This window comes from Phacochoerus africanus, chromosome 9 (assembly GCF_016906955.1).
Source record: "Phacochoerus africanus isolate WHEZ1 chromosome 9, ROS_Pafr_v1, whole genome shotgun sequence".
In the NCBI taxonomy this organism is placed as follows: domain Eukaryota; kingdom Metazoa; phylum Chordata; class Mammalia; order Artiodactyla; family Suidae; genus Phacochoerus; species Phacochoerus africanus.
In genome coordinates this window covers 126,794,114-126,809,938 of record NC_062552.1, presented here as the reverse complement: position 1 = coordinate 126,809,938, position 15,825 = coordinate 126,794,114, and the positions used below count along the sequence as shown (strand labels likewise).

Below are 15,825 nucleotides of genomic sequence, written 5' to 3'. Positions count from 1 at the left end.
CGGCCCGGCTTCCGCAGCGCGGCCGCCCCTCCCCCGCTCGCCCGCGGGAGCGCGGACGCGCTAGGGCGCGCTCGTACCTGGCCGCCGCCGGGAGCGAGGTTGGGAGGGCGGGGCTGGGGTGCCCCGCCCCCAGGCCCGCCCCGAGTCCAGCCGGGCCAATCGGAGGGGGCGGCTGGCCCCGAGTGGGGCGACGCGCCGGGGGCGGGGCCTGCGGGGGCTGAGAGGAGAGTCCGCGGGCTGGCGGCGGGAGGCGGTCCGGCGGAGGCGGTGGCGGCGACGACCGGTCCCGGGACAGCGACGCAGCGCGCCGGCGGCCGCGACAGGGCTGGCCGGGCTCCGCAGCCCGCCGCAGCCGCCGCCTAGCCGCTGAGGGCCCGAGAGCGCGGCGGCGGGCGCGCGGCCTGTGAGAGCGGCCGGAGCGGCGGGCGCGGCGCGGCGCCGAGCGTCCTGTCAGGCGGCTGAGGGCGCCACGGACCCGCGCCGCGATGATGCCGGTGGGTGCGGGCGGCGGCGGCTTCCTCCGCGGGCGGCCGGCCAAGCCTCCTTCCTCCCGCGGCTCCCTGCCCCCGGGGCCCGCGCGAGCCCGGGCGGGCGGGGAAGGAAGTGGCCTGGCGGGCGCGCCCGGCCCCGGCGCCCCCCGGGCGGGCAGGTGGGGGCGGCGCCGGCTGTCAGCGCGGGCCGGGCCGGGCCGGACCGGGGTCCGGCGTCGGGGGCGGCGGCCGGCGGGGTCGGGGGCCCGGGGGCCCGGGGGGGCGGGGTCCAGGCGGGGATCCCCGGGCCGGCGCCCCTTCGTTCGCGGCGCGGCCCTTCCTGCCGAGCCTCCGGCTGCGGCTGCCCGGGAGGGGAAGCGGCAGGGGAAATCGGAGCCAGTCAGCTTTCCGTCCGTTTTCTCCGGCGGGCGGCCGGGTGGGGAGGCAGGGGTGCCGTCCGGCGCTGGCCGGCGTCCGCGTCTCGCGGCGCCGGTGACCCCCGCCTGCAGTCTGCTGCCGTGGTATCGGGAGTCGGCGGCGTGGGCACCCCCGTGTGGTGTTCCCACGCTGGAAACCGCATTTCTCCCCGGTCCCTTCCTGATGCAGGGATCCCGCTGCATTGGGGCATTCACTCAGGGCACGGGTTTGGAGAGCCATCTTAGGAATGCCCTTTTCCCGTGCCTTCGAGGTGGGTGCCTGTGGCTCTCCCCGGCCCGTCGCTGTGTTGTGAAGGTTGAGCCGGGTTCATTTGTGGTGGTGCCGCCTTTGTCCTGCCCTCAGTGCGTTCCAGAAGGAAGACCGTGGTCGTTGCATTTGCCATTCTCCTACCGTCGTCCCTTTTCCTTTACCTGAAAACTAAACGGCAGTGGGTGCTGAATTGCAGTTTTTCTAATGTGGCCTTTTGTGAAGTAAATGTCATGATTTATGGAAAAAATGGACGGGTGGTACCCACTTGGATGTATTGGTTTTCTGAGTGCCTTACATGTTAAGTAAAATTCTCGCACACGTTTCTAATAAAGTAACAACAGAATCGTTCTTTTCACGTACAGTTTCTGCATTAAAAATCACGTTTCGGAAGGAAAGTACTGTTTCTCTAAATTTTCTGCTTGAACACTGTTGTTCTGCTGTGCTGCGCCCAAGGACATTTAGATTAGAAATTTTTTTTCCTGATCTTTCAAGTCGTTTCCTGTCTCTTGATAATCTCTTCTCCCCTTTTTGAGCTGATTCCAGCACATCGTGTTTGCAGAGTCTTAAGGTTTGGCCTAGTTGATCCTTAGATCCTCCTTTGGCATGAGAGCTTGTTGGGTTTCTAAACGTTTGATTTTAAATGAATGCTTGCCTGGTCGTGGAAGGAGAACTGGATGAGCATCAGAAGATCCAGAGTCAAGTACTGGTTCTGCTACTTTTTAGCAATGTGACCTTGAACAAGTCAAGGTCTCTCTCTGAACCTGGAATTCCGTCTAGAAACATGCCAATATCTGAGGGCTGTTCTGAGGGTCAGAAAGGATGGTGTGTCTGAAAGTGTTTGTCAGACAGAATGCCACGCAAGTATTTATTATGGTTAATATGGCTCTGAATTGTTGATTTCTAATTTTAACCTCTGCAAGATAAGGCGCTTGGAAACAGTTCCCTCCCTAGTTCTCACTGGCTAGATTTGGAAAAGGCGTTATAGTGTTTTGGAATTTTGAAAGCACTTCCAGCTAAATCCTGTAGTAGTTGATTGATGTATCGTGCTGTAGTAATATTGAAGGTGATCCGTAAGATGGTGGTCAGTGTCATCCTTGTATGGTGTTTAATTATAAATGCTCTGTTAAGAAATTTGGCTTACATGTGCCATGTGGTACATGCAGATATTTAACCTCTGTACTCCACATGGTTAGAATTTCTCGTCTCTTGCTTACCAGGTTTCCTTTTTAAGAAGTTTGCCCTGCTGACATCGGGACATTTCTTCATGATACTCGAAATAATCAAATACTGTTTTAAAAAATAGGCCTATTAACTGTTTAAAACACACTGCTTTTGTTTGAAAATGGCTTCTAGACACAGATGCTGTTTCTCTTAGTCCCTCTTTTGTGGTCTTTTGTATTTCCTTCTTGTTCCCTAAAATATCTACTTTTAGGATTGAGTTCTTCCTCTATAAACTTTGCTGGGATTGGTTGTAAATTTAATATAAGTTTTAAGAGCATGCCACTCTTACTTGATACTATCTTGAACTATGTATCCAAGATATAAATAAGATTTTTCTTACTTTATTATATAGCTGGTATTTGTCAGCATCATGAATCATCAAAGGAAGATTAGATCATATTTTGCAGTTTGTATAGAGTAGCACTATCCAATAGGAATGTATTGAAATACCACATAAATGAGATTTAAAATTTTCTAGTGATTGCATAAAAAAGGTGGTATTATTTACAGTAGTACCTTTTATTTACTCCGTCTATCAAAAATATTATCATTTTAACATGCAATCAGTGTGAAAAATTTACTGTATGTGATATTTTACTCTTCTTTTTTGATCCTAAGTCATTGAAATCCAGCGAAGTTTTATATCTAGCACACCTCAGTTCAGACTAGGACATTTCCAGTGCTCAGTAGCCATGTGTAGTCAGTGGTACTATACTGAACAACTCAGGTTTAGAGTATATTCTTTTTTACTTGTTTGAGAGTTGGCAGTTAGTGTGTAGTATCTGTAATAAGGTTTAATCAGATGGGTTACTGCAGCACGCAGTCTCTCAGCTGTTGGAAATAAGTATCTGGTCATATTCTCATCTGACACAATCATGTCTTTGTAGGAGTCTTCAATTTGCCTGTCACACAAAGTTTCGTGAGGGTCTACTTTTTTAAACAAAGTTATATTTTGGAATTTTCCCTTCTTAAAATATCATCACATTCTAGTATCTGTCCTCATTCACCTTTTTGTCAATGGATAACATTTAAAAAATGTTTTCCCAAGGGGAAAAAGAAGGGCTACACTTAAAAGATTATGGGTTGGCTGGTTCCTAAGGTCTACACCTGAAATCATTTAGGCTATACTTAAACAACGTTGATAGAAATAAGAATTTAATAAAAATAGCCTCATTTGAAGCATGAAAAGGCTGAAAACTGCGGTGATCATTAGCGTCATTCTTTTTGACAGAGAACGAACATTTTGCAGCTCTAAGACTTTTTGTGGACGGGTGAAATGTATCTGGGGAGTGATGCTAAGGATACTGTTTTCTCTTCCAAAGGACTGTTGACTTGAATAAAGGAAGTTCTGTGGCTCTGAAGTGTGTTTTATTCATTAGAAGGGCACTCTGGCGGTAGTGTTTTGGTAATGTCAGCAGTGGGACTCCTTACCTCCAGTAGACACCACGTAGTGTGACTGGTTGATTCCACTCGTCTCTGTCCTAGGAGCCCTTTCAGCATAGTCACTGTAGGCTGTGGGTTACCTTAGTTTGTGCTTAATATTTAGCTCTCATTAAACAAACATTCACTTATTTCAGGTATTCACTTTCTTCCCAATGATGTAGAAAATATTTTGAGGCTCTGGAAGAGGTCTTTCTCTTTTTCAAACCATCAGCTGTCATGTACTTGACACAGACAAACTGGAAGTAGAGAGGCTTAGGTTTTAGCACCTGCTTGTCAGTTACTGTGTGACCTTTGGACCTAATTTCTTTGGGCCTCAGTTTCTCATCTATAATATGAGTTGATGCTGGTGATTTCCAAATGTGTATGGTTGGTCTGGTAGTTGATATACAGCAGGTACTTTCATGAGGGTCAGTAATACTTACATTGGCTGCATCAAAAGTTGAGACAACCTGACACTTGGTTTGGCATCCTTTTAATAAAATCCTTCACGACCTAGGTGTCATTGTGTGTTGGAGCTGATAGAAGGAGCTTGGTAGATGTTTACTATTACTGTTAATAAATAAGTCATTTGATAGGCTTGAATTTACACTGTAACTCAGTAAACTAAACATGGAAGACTGGAGAAGATTTTTTTAAAATTCTGGTTTCTTGGGGTTGCTATTGTGGCTCAGCAGATTAAGAAACCGACATAGCCTCATGTGAGTTCTTTTGCTGACCTCACTCAGTGAGTTAAGGATCCGGCTTTGCCCCAAGCTGTGGTGTAGGTCTCAGACGCGGCTCGGATCTGGTGTTGATGTGGCTGTGATGTAGGCCGGCAGCTGCAGCTCCGATTCAACCCCTAGCTTGGGAACTTTCATATGCAGCAGGTACAGCCCTGAAAAGAAAAGAAAAAAATTCTGGTTTCTTGAAGACAAAAATTACAAACATATTACCACTTGACATAATAAAGTTGTTTCTAGCCTTTAGAGTGCCTAAAATTTACAAAAGGAAAAGCAAAGCTTCAGTCATAGAAAGATGTGTATATAAAAGCTTTTATCATTACAATTTAATTGAACTTAAAAAATAGACTGTAGCGATAATTCTTGTAAAGGCTGCAGTGTTAAACACAGAAATAAAGTTCTGCAGTTATTTAACTTCCTACAATTCAATTTAGTAACAGTGAGCACTCAGTCAATGGTATTTGTCGTTATCTGCTGAAGCACTTCGTCATAGGTTTGGTGGTGGTGTCTCCGTTTTTATGAAGAATGGAGGCTCAAGAGGTAAAGAAACTTGGCTAAGGTTCCCTAGCTCATAAGTAGTAAAACAAGGTTTGAAAACAAACTGACTCAAAAGCTTTTCTTCCTAGCCTTTGTGCCGGTTGCTTACAGGAGTTTGCTATAGTCAAGGCATTTTGCTGCAAGTGCTAGTAAGTTGAATGGAGCTAAGTATTTTCCTCTGATGTTCATTACCTCAAATGGAGCTTAATATTTGAAAGACTTTCATGGTGAATCTTTTTGATAAAAAGTGATGGTTTTACCATCTTGAGTTTGGGTACAGCTCTGTTTTAAATGTATCTTTCTTTTCTCAGCATTCTACTTTGAAAAGTCTGTGCCAGTATATAAGGCCTAAGAATTACTTAAGATTTTTAAGGAGTTCCCGTCATGGCGCAATGGTTAACGAATCCGACTAGGAACCATAAGGTTGCGGGTTCGGCCCCTGCCCTTGCTCAGTGGGTTAACAATCCAGTGTTGCGTTGCTGTGAGCCGTGGTGTAGGTTGCAGACGCGGCTCAGATCCCCCGTTGTTGTGGCTCTGGCGTAGGCCGGTGGCTATAGCTCCGATTCAACCCCTAGCCTGGGAACCTCCATATGCCGCGGGAGTGGCCCAAGAAATAGCTAAAAAAAAAAAAGAATTACTTAAGATTTTTAACATGATAGGAACTCAAAATATCAGCGGGTTATTATATTGAAGTTATGTAACTGGTTGTCAACATGCATCTTTGTGTCTTTGCACAGATGGGCAGTAGTTTCTCAGCAAAAGTTCAGTGGAATTTTGATGCCTTGAAGTGCTGTTGCCATAGTTATTCCACAAACTGTGGTTCTAGGGCAGAACAGAGGAATGGTGGCAGTCAGGTTCTATTGTGACACTCTCTCAGCTTGTTTGTTTTATTTCACTGTAGAGATAGCCGTATGACTGTTGTTCATACTAATTAGTAACAAAAACTGCCATTACTAGATTTTGTAAAATAAAAATCTTGCATGGTGACATCATACAGAACAATAAAAGGTGGAAAAATGAGGTAGTTTTGATTAGGATTAGTAAATGACATTTGAAATATTAGTGTACCATTCAGAACAGAATCCTGCTAGTGGTATTATTAGTATCATTAGTGTGTCTAGAGAAAATGTTAACTGAAATTTTGACGGAATCGTTTGTAACATACGTTGTTATTGTAATTGTCACAGCTTAAGCAAATGCAAAGGTCCTGTGGTAGGAGCATGCCCAGCATATTGGAGAAATCTTAAGAGGAGGCCTGTGTGGCTGGAGCCGAATATGAGAGGGACAGAGTGGAGGAGATGAAGTCAGGAAGGTGATGGTGGTGAGTGGATGGGTTAGGATCTTGCAGGGCCTTATAGGTTACTGTTGAGACAGAGTACATAGGGGGAAATTTCTATTGGAAGACGTGAACTACAGTGGGTCACTTATTTTATCATAAGTAGTTTTGAATAGCAGGCATTGCCCAGGTGACTTTTCTATAGCAGGTAAGAGTGTGGGCCCTGGTGTCATCTGGCTTAAGTGTGGATTCTGGCATCACCATTTACTGGTTCTCTGACCATGGGTAAAGTTACTGGACTCCTCAGTTCTTTGGGGTTTTTTGTTTTTGTTTTTATTTTCTCTTTTTGCCTTTTTCTAGGGCTGCTCCCACGGCATATGGAGGTTCCCAGGCTAGGGGTCTAATTGGAGCTGTAGCTGCCAGCCGACACCGAAGCCACAGCAATGCCAGATCCGAGCCGCGTCTGCGACCTGCACCGCAGCTCACAGCAACGCCGGATCCTTAACCCGCTGAGCAAGGCCAGGGATCGAGCCCACAACCTCATGGTTCCTAGTTGGATTTGTTAACCACTGCGCCATGACGGGAACTCCAGTTCTTTGTATTTAAACTGAGGATAATCATGGTTACTTTATAGGGTTGTTAGGATCAGATGGATTATTACAGTGAAGGATGCTTCTTGTATGGTAGATGCTCAGTATATGTTAGTTGTATGTAATGACTTTCATTTCCTCTGGAAAGCTTTCCATTTTTGTCTTGGCCAAATACACCAGTAGAGGCATTCAACCTGGTGTGCCTTTGTTTATTTATTTGTTTATTTATTGGCCATGCCTAAGGCATGTGGAAGTTCCCAGACCAAACCCTTGCCACAGCAGTGACCAAAGCCACTGCAGTGACAATGCCACATCCTTAACCCATTGCTTTGCAAAAGAACTCCTGGGGTGCCTTTTTTGAAAAGATATAATTCTCATGGACCATAAAATTCACCTTTTAATGTGTACAATTTAGTGGTTTTAAGTGTATTTACAAGATTGTAGAACTGTTGCCACTATTTAATTTCAGAACATTTTGCCTGATCTACCTTTGCAGTGCTTGTTGTAGTTGTAGTCTTAAATGTGTGACTAATTAATGTCTGTTTCTTGTCCTAGACTGTCATTTTCATGATGGCAGGAGCTGTCTCTCTCTCTCTCTCTTTTTTTTTTTTGTTTTTTTAGGGCTGCACCTGCAACATAGGGAGGTTCCCAGGCTAGGGGTCGAATCTGGAGCCACAGCTGCTGGCCTACACCACAGCCACAGCAACGTGGGATCCAAGCCGTGTCTGCGACCTTCACCACAGCTCACAGCAACACCAGATCCTTAACCCGCTGAGCGAGGCCAGGAATCAAACCCGTGTCCTCATGGATGCTAGTCGGGTTTGTTAACTGCTTAGCCGTGACAGGAACTCCAGGAGCTGTGTCTCTTTATTTGCCATTTACCACTAGTGCCTATTCCAGAGACTGGCCACATAGTTGGTGTTCCGTGACCACTTGCTGAATGGAAGAACGTATGATGTGGAAAGTAGCGTTGGACCCCATTGTAAAGAGGTGTGTGTCCTCTGATGGGCTTTGCTCTTGACCCTGTGGTGATCAGAAACCACCAAATGTTTTTTAGAAGTGGAGTGATGCAGTCAGCTTTGCATGGTAGAGGGAGAATTTGGAGGAGGGATGGTACGGGCGTGGACCATGGAGTAAGGAAAATTAAAAAGAAACAGGAAGTAGACCAGTTGCTGTAGGTCAGACTTGACCTGAAGGTAAAAGGAGAGATCCAGTCAATAGGAGATCAAATAGGTGGGATGAGAGGGTGTGCCAGTGTGCATGTGTGTGTGTAAGTGACTGTGCGCTGACGTGGGTGTGTGATTGAAAGAGAGGGAGGAAGCACAGCGGCTGGAGCTGAGGGTAAGACACTGGTGGCTCCCACAGCCGGCCTTCCCTTTCCTGTGATTAAGATAGAGGACACCTGAGAAGGAACAGCTTTAGAGAGCTGTAAGGGGATGAAGGAGGTTCTTTTGGCTGTGTTGAGCTTGAGACACCTGCTGTATCTGTTACTTTTAAATCTTAAGTAAATACATTTAAGCAATGAGGTCCTACTGTACAGCACAGGGAGCTATATCCAACCTCTTGGAATAGAACATGATGGAAGATAGTATGAGAAAAGGAATGTATGTATATGTAAGACTGGGTCACTATGCTGTACAGCAGAAATTGACAACTCTGTTCTAATAAAAATAAGAAGGTACCTTAGGGGAACCAATAAATAAATAAATAAATATATTAAATTTAAAAAATTTAATGCTGTGTTTTTGGTGTTCTAGATCATTGCCTGGGCATTTGTGACATGCCACACATGTCTGTCATCCCTTCTGCTTGTCATTTTGCCTGATCAGTCCCACCCTGAGCCCCCACTAGATCCAACTTCATGGGGCAGTGGCTGGCTTGGGCCTCCTCCATCTTTGTGCTCTCAGCACCTGGCAGAGTTTTGTTTTGTTTTGTTTTGAGCTGTACCTGTAGCATGCAGAAAGTTCCTGGGCCAGAGAGTTAACGTGCGCCACAGCAGTTGCCTGAGCCATAGCAGTGACAATGCTGGATCCTTAACCAACTGAGCCACCAGAGAACTCCATTAAACTTTTTTTTTTTTTTTTTGGCCATGCCCAGGGTGTGTGGAAGCCCCTGGTCCAGGGATTAGACCTATGCCACGGTTGTGGCAACACTGAATCCTTAACTTGCTGTGCCCCAAGGGAACTTCCCTGGAAGAGTTTATATGCACACTTTTTAGGGCAGTGTAATCTGTGTCTCTGCATAAGTAGTTTTCTGCTTTTTGCTCTGTTGCATACTTATGTTTCTTTCTAATGGAAGTCTTGAAAATAATATCAGTAAATAATAATTAAACTCACGAATGATCAAGAGATTTTTGTGTTAGAAATGAGAAGTGAGACTTTGTCAAAATGTGAGAAAGATGAAGTAAAATTTGACAGTATTAGGATTAACAGGAAAATAAAACAACAATAGAAACAAAGAGTATTGTACGGTAGAAAATACAGATGTAGAACAATATAGCATAATAGTTATCAGTTCGGACCCTGGAGCTAAGGATGTCAGATTTCAAATTCTAGCTTTGCCACTCACCAGCTCTGTGACCTTGGAGAAGTTGTTTAACCTCTTTGTGCCTTGTTTTCCTCTTTAAAGGGGGCTTAATAACAGTGTATTTATTTTTTAAAATAAAGTGTAGTGGATTTAGGAGTTCCTCTTATGGCTCAGCAGGTTAAGAACCCAACATAGTGTCAGCGAGGATGTGGATTCACTCTCTGGCCTCGCTTGATAGCTTAAGGATGTGGTGTTGCTGCAAGCTGCGGTGTAGGTCTCAGATGCGGCTCAGATCTGGTGTTGCTGTGGCTGTTGCATGGGTTGGCAATTGTAGCTCTGCTTTGACCCTTAGCCCCGGAGTGGCCCTAAAAACGAAAGAAAGAAGTACAGTTGATTTACAGTGCTGTGCCAGTTTCTGCTCTTCAGAAAGGTGACCCGGTCGTATATGTGCACAGGCATTCCTTTTAGCAACAGCAGATTTCAAACGGTAGTTGTGAGGACTGTCAGGTGCTCCCTGCATCCTGTTAATGTATTGAATAGGCACTCAGTAATACCTGCTCCTCATTTAAGTGTTCTCTAGCAACCTTAAGGCCTCATGGCAGAGAGGATTCAGTTGGAAAAGCATCTTTTTTTTTTGGGGGGGGGCTGCACCCTTGGCAAATGGAGGTTCCCAGGCTAGGGGTCCAATCGGAGCTGTAGCTGCCAGCCTACACCACAGCCACAGCAATGCCAGATCCGAGCCTCCTCTGCGACTTACACTGCAGCTCACGGCAACATGGATCCTTAACCCACTGAGTGAGGCCAGGGATCCAACCCGCATCCTCATGGATGCTAGTTGGGTTCCTTTAAGTGCTGAGCCACCATGGGAACTCCTGGAAAAGCATCTTAAGTGCACTTTATCCCACCAAGGTAGGTTGCTTATATTTTTTTGTACTGAGAGAACCAGGTGGTAATGCAAAACCTATCAAGTCGATGGGACAGAGAGGGAACAGCAGTTTGCGTTTCGTAGAAATTAAAGTTGGCCGCCTCTGTTCAGTGCCCTCTGTTATACAGACCACAGCTCAGAACAAGCTCAGATTCACTTCACTCACTGCTTTCTGCTCACCTGCTTCTTTCTAGTCTTTACCTAGTTGGCACCTTCCGGGCCACCCTGTGTGAAACGCCCCTCCCTGTTTCAGTTCTCCTTGTAGTGCTCTGTCCACCTGGCAGTTATGTGTGGAGGCTTTGTAAAAGCAGGGCTTCCTTTTCTGTTCCCACTGCAGTGTCCCCAGTGTTTAGGGCACTGCTTGTCCCTGGTGGGCATTCAGCCAGTACTCACCTACTGAATGGCCTCAACAGGCATTTAGGGCACATCCCTTATATGCTGGGTCTGTGCCAGGGCTGGCACAGGCCCTGCACTCACTGAGCTCACAGGGGAGGATCAGTCATATAAACAAAAAGGGCCATTTGGAAAGACAGAGATTGTAAGAGTGGCGGAGTACAGGCTGCAGTCGGACACAGTGATGAGAGGAGTCTTCTCAACCTTGGGGTGTCAGTGCAGTTTTCACAGAGGAGTGACATTTGAGCGGCATTCAGAAGGATGAGGAAGAAGGGATAGAGGTGACAGGGCGGGGGTTTTAGGAATCGGCCCTAATGTTTGCAGGGCGTTGAGATCTGCGTCGGTGTATTGTGTTGAGGGAAGTTGCGTGAAGCCTAAGGCCGGATGAAGCAAGGAAGCTAGAGAGGTAGGTGGAGGTCAGACTCCGAGGGCCATGGATGACCTGCTTAAGAGTTTCAACCTGATCCTGAGAGAGATATGAAACTGTTGAGGGCTTTTTTTTTTAATTGTGGTAAAGTATACAGAATAAAATTTATAATTTTAACCATTTTGAAGTGTACAGTTCTGTGGCATTAAGTATTTTTACGTTGTTCAGTAGCCATCATACCATCTGTCTTCAGAACTTCTTTTTCTCGAACTGAAAATGGAACTTCCATGGCATGTGGAAGTTCCTGGCCAGGGATCAAATCGTAGCCACCTCAGAGACAATGCCAGATCCTTAACCCTCTGCGCCACAGCGGGAACTCCTGTTGTAGGGTTTTAAGCATAGTTGTAAAGTGCTCTGATTTAAGGTAAAGTTGGTATTAAGTGTCTAGAATCAGTGGAAAGAGTCTGCGGGTACAGTTGAGGCAGAAAAGGGTTTCTGAGCAGTCAGAATAGTTGTCAGGGACTCATCTATTGAAACCAACTTGGAGGAGACCCTCCTCAGCTCTCACTTAACCGTGATTCTTAAATGCTGCATAGTTCTAACTTACCTGGTTTCTAAGTCTTCAGATGTTGCACCTGCGGTTGCCAGAGCAGGGTAGCTGCTGGAACCCATAGAAGGTCACAGCTTAAAGCACAGCCTGAGGTTGTGGGCTGCCGTCTGAGGGCGGGCATCCTGGCCTCATTCAGCAGCAAAGCCGTCATGGTGACAGGTGGCAGGCTGTGCACAGGGTGGTTGAAGGTCCTGGTGGTGACTGAGTCATGGAAGGAAGAGTGTACGGTGTCGGAGCCTAGGCAGCCTCCGGACGCATTTTAGATGAGCTCTGTCCAGTAGAAACGTAGTGTGAGCCACAAATGCAATTTAAAATTTTCTGGTAGCCAGAAGAAAAACGAAAGGAAACAAGTGAAGTTATTTTAATAATACATTTTATTTAACTGACTATATTCAAAATTATTTAAATATGTAGTTAGTATTAAAACCTTATCAGTGAGGTATTTTACATTCTTTTTTCCCTACTAAGCCTCTTCAATTCCAGAACACATTTTATACACATAGCACATCTGAATTTGGAATAGCCATATTTCAGGTTCTCAATAGCCATATGTGTGGCTAGTGGCCGTATTGAATGGACAGAACGGTTTCAGATTTTTGGCTCAAAAGGGTTAGATCTGCAGCTATTCGGAGAATGCTGTCATTCCTAAAAATTAATTCCTTAAGGATTACCAATAGCTGGTGTTTTATTATGGTAGTCTTCATTTACTAATTTTTGCTTTTATATTCAAAAAACTCCTGGGAGTTCCCGTCGTGGCGCAGTGGTTAACGAATCCGACTAGGAACCATGAGGTTGCGGGTTCGGTCCCTGCCCTTGCTCAGTGGGTTAACGATCCGGCGTTGCCGTGAGCTGTGGGGTAGGTTGCAGACGCGGCTCGGATCCCGAGTTGCTGTGGCTCTGGCGTAGGCCGGTGGCTACAGCTCCAATTCAACCCCTAGCCTGGGAACCTCCATATGCCGAGGGAGCGGCCCAAGAAATAGCAACAACAACAACAACAACAAAAAAGACAAAAGACAAAAACAAAACAAAACAAAACTCCTGAGAAGCAGTATAATGCAGTAGTTAAAGAGCAGGGATTTGGGGATTCTGGGACAAACTGTCTGGGTTTGAATCTCAGCTGTTTTAATTGCCTACCTATGTGATCTTGGGTGAGTTGCTTAATCTATCTGTGTCTTAGTGTCCTCATCTATAAAATAGAGGTCATAGTAGTACCTAGCTCATTGGGTTTTGTAGGATAAATGAGTTGTTTATATATATAGAACCAGTAACAGTTCCTGGTTTATAATAAACACTATAGATGTGTGCTTTTATCTTCTGAATGTTTATTATCTCCAAAATGTTAAGTGATTTTGATCAGTGCATTTAAAATACATTTTTGTGGAGTTCCCATCGTGGCTCAGCAGGAATGAATCCGACTAGGAACCATGAGGTTGTGGGTTTGATCCCAGGCCTCGTTTAGTGGGTTAAGGATCTGGCCTTGCCATGAGCTGTGGTGTAGGTCTCAGACGCGGCTCAGATCTGTCATTGTTGTGGCTCTGGTGTGTAGGCTGGTGTCTACAGCTGCAATTCAACCCCTAGCCTGGGAACCTCCATATGCCTTGGGTGTGGCCCTAAAAAGCAAAATAAAACAAAATACATTTTTGCTCTGGAGACTGCTTAATTTAGATAGAAAATGAACAATTTTTCACAGGTGAAGAAATGTTAGATTGTAATTTTGTGAGGATATTTTCTAATTGATGTCTTTGGGTAACTAATTTTCTTGTTTGGTGCAACATTGAGGGTGCTTAACAGGCACAGAAGTGGTGTAATTAATAATTAAAGGATTTAAGATTATAATTAAAATTAGGAAAGATTTGAAAGGATGACTTTTATCAAAATTTAATTTCTAGTACTGTTATAGGTTTTTTTTTTTTATCTCCTTTTATTTGGCCTCCCCGAGGCATATGGAGTTCCCAGGCCAGGGATCAGATCCCAGCCACAGTTGTGAGCTATGCTACAGCTGTGGCAATGCCAGATCCTTTAGCCCACTGTGCCAGGCCAGGGTTTGAACCTGTGTCCTGGCTCTGCAGAGACACTGCCGATCCCGTTGCACCACCACAAGAACTCCTCTAGTGCTGTTATAGTTAAACCACTCTCAGAAATACTTTGTCAGCCCGTCTACGTCTGGAGGGACTACCTAGTTTAAATTCTTTTCTCTTGGTATGGTCTAACCAATTTTGAGAGTATCACCTTCTACTATTATTTGTAAATAGAGTAGAAAAGACTAGCAAAAGTGAAACCAAAAATTTAAAAAAATCACTGTTCAGCATGTGGAAGACATTTAAGAGGAGGTCCTTTATCACCTTCTAGAGTGAAGTGTGGCTGGAAACATAGCCAAATTAGGGTATAGTTATTTAAATGTCAAGTTTTTGGCACGGAAGAAAGCAGTGCCTGATGGGGATTTATTTAATCATGGCTCTTTTCATCACTCATTGATTGGCAGTCTGTGGAACAATTAAGTGGGCTGTCTACTTACAGCCTGATCTGCCCATCTCCTGGCTCCCACACGCATTCTCCACCCCCCACTTCATGCCTAACTCCTTTAGCCTCTATGTTACTTCTATTTAGTTTTCATTGATTTTTTTTTTTTTTGGCTGTGCCCCTGGCATGTGGAAGTTCCTGGGCCAGCCACAGCAGCAATGACAACACCAGATCCTTAGCCTACTGAGCCGCAAAGGAACTCCACATGTTATTTCCTTTGGGCAATCTTTCCTGATGCCGGCATCTGAAGCAGGCAGTCCTAATGTAACTTTGCTTTAAGCTATGGGTTTTGGCTTCTTGTGTCTATTATATTGCAGTGTCTTGTCATAAAAATAAACCTGGGAGCCTAATTTTAATCTCCTTATGTGGTTTTTGCCTCTAGAATTGAACAGATGCTCAAATATCATTGTTAACGGAGAGGACTTCGTGGTCCAGTTGGTTTCTGGTAGGAGTCCTTTTGGAGAGTTGCTGATAATCATACTAAGGCTTATGTGAGGTAACTGGGAGGGAAAGTGAGATGTTTTTATAGTAGCAGTAGCAGCTGCTCATGCCTTTGGTAGTCAAGTCAAAGTAGCTAAGTTCCATAACTAAATTTAATGGAAAGAAAGGATCTTTTGTGTTCTGCCAGCTTTTTTTTGTTACACAAACCTGTTATTCAGGTGTCTTAATCTGAAGCTTTATGGTAGTTTTATGGTAAAATAGTAGAACCCACTTCTAGCAGTTGATGAAGAATCGGCTAAAATTCAGCGAACTCTGGTGCTACAGATTATCAAGGTCAGAATTCTACACCACCATGGAGTCAGGCAAGACAAACTATAGATTTAGAGTTGGTAGTCTTTTGGAGGCTCAAATAGACATTAGATTTCTGCAGAATTTCACTGCCTTCATACCTTGCCATCCCCATCCCCAAGCAGTACCTAGCAAGATCTACTTTACGTGCCATACAGTTTCGTTTTGAGATGTTCAGTTTCTTATAGGTTGAAGCCTTGTTTGTTTGTCATAAAACCATAGTTTACAGTCTCTACTACTATAAAGTGAGGAGGAGTCCAGATAAATGATTGCTGAGATCCTTTCTAGTGCTGGCTTCTTATGATGTTTTAGAGCTGAATAGAGGAGTTTCCATGTGAAAGCCCTCTGTTCAGGAAGCTCATGGAGAAGCATATGGGCTCTGAGCTTGCGTTGCCTGTGAATTCTGAGATGGAGAGAAGCCAAGTGACCCAGGCCGAGAATAGGAGGCAGTTCTGTCCTGGGTATCAGACCTATACTTACAACAGCTATGTTTGTGAAATATCTGACTGGCCCAGGAGGGAAGATAAATGAGTGTAAAAAAGTGACATTCAGCAGATACTCACACAACAAATATTTATTAGCTTTTTTGCTATATGCCAACACAGTGCTCAGCACTGGAGGCTTAAAACCACTAATTCACTGATGGAGACATTCAAAAAAGATACCTTGTGGGACCGAGTGTGTGAGAACACAGACTTTGGAATCAAGTAGGCCTGGGTTCAGCGCTGGCCCTGCCTCTTACTGACTGTGTG

General features: G+C 45.1%; 1 protein-coding gene across 2 annotated transcripts in view; it reads left to right on the top strand.

Moving 5' to 3' along the window:
• Positions 1 to 321: 321 nt before the first annotated feature.
• PPP1R13B (protein phosphatase 1 regulatory subunit 13B) overlaps positions 322 to 15,825 on the top strand; it is an 89,408-nt gene continuing 73,904 nt past the window's right edge. Inside the window, exon 1 of one of the 2 annotated variants that reach the window (XM_047795045.1) lies at positions 322 to 494. In XM_047795045.1, coding sequence (XP_047651001.1) covers positions 486 to 494 — 9 coding nt within the window. In that variant the 5' untranslated portion in view covers positions 322 to 485. The remainder of the gene's footprint in view (positions 495 to 15,825) is intronic. The other variant, XM_047795044.1, reaches the window with a different exon arrangement.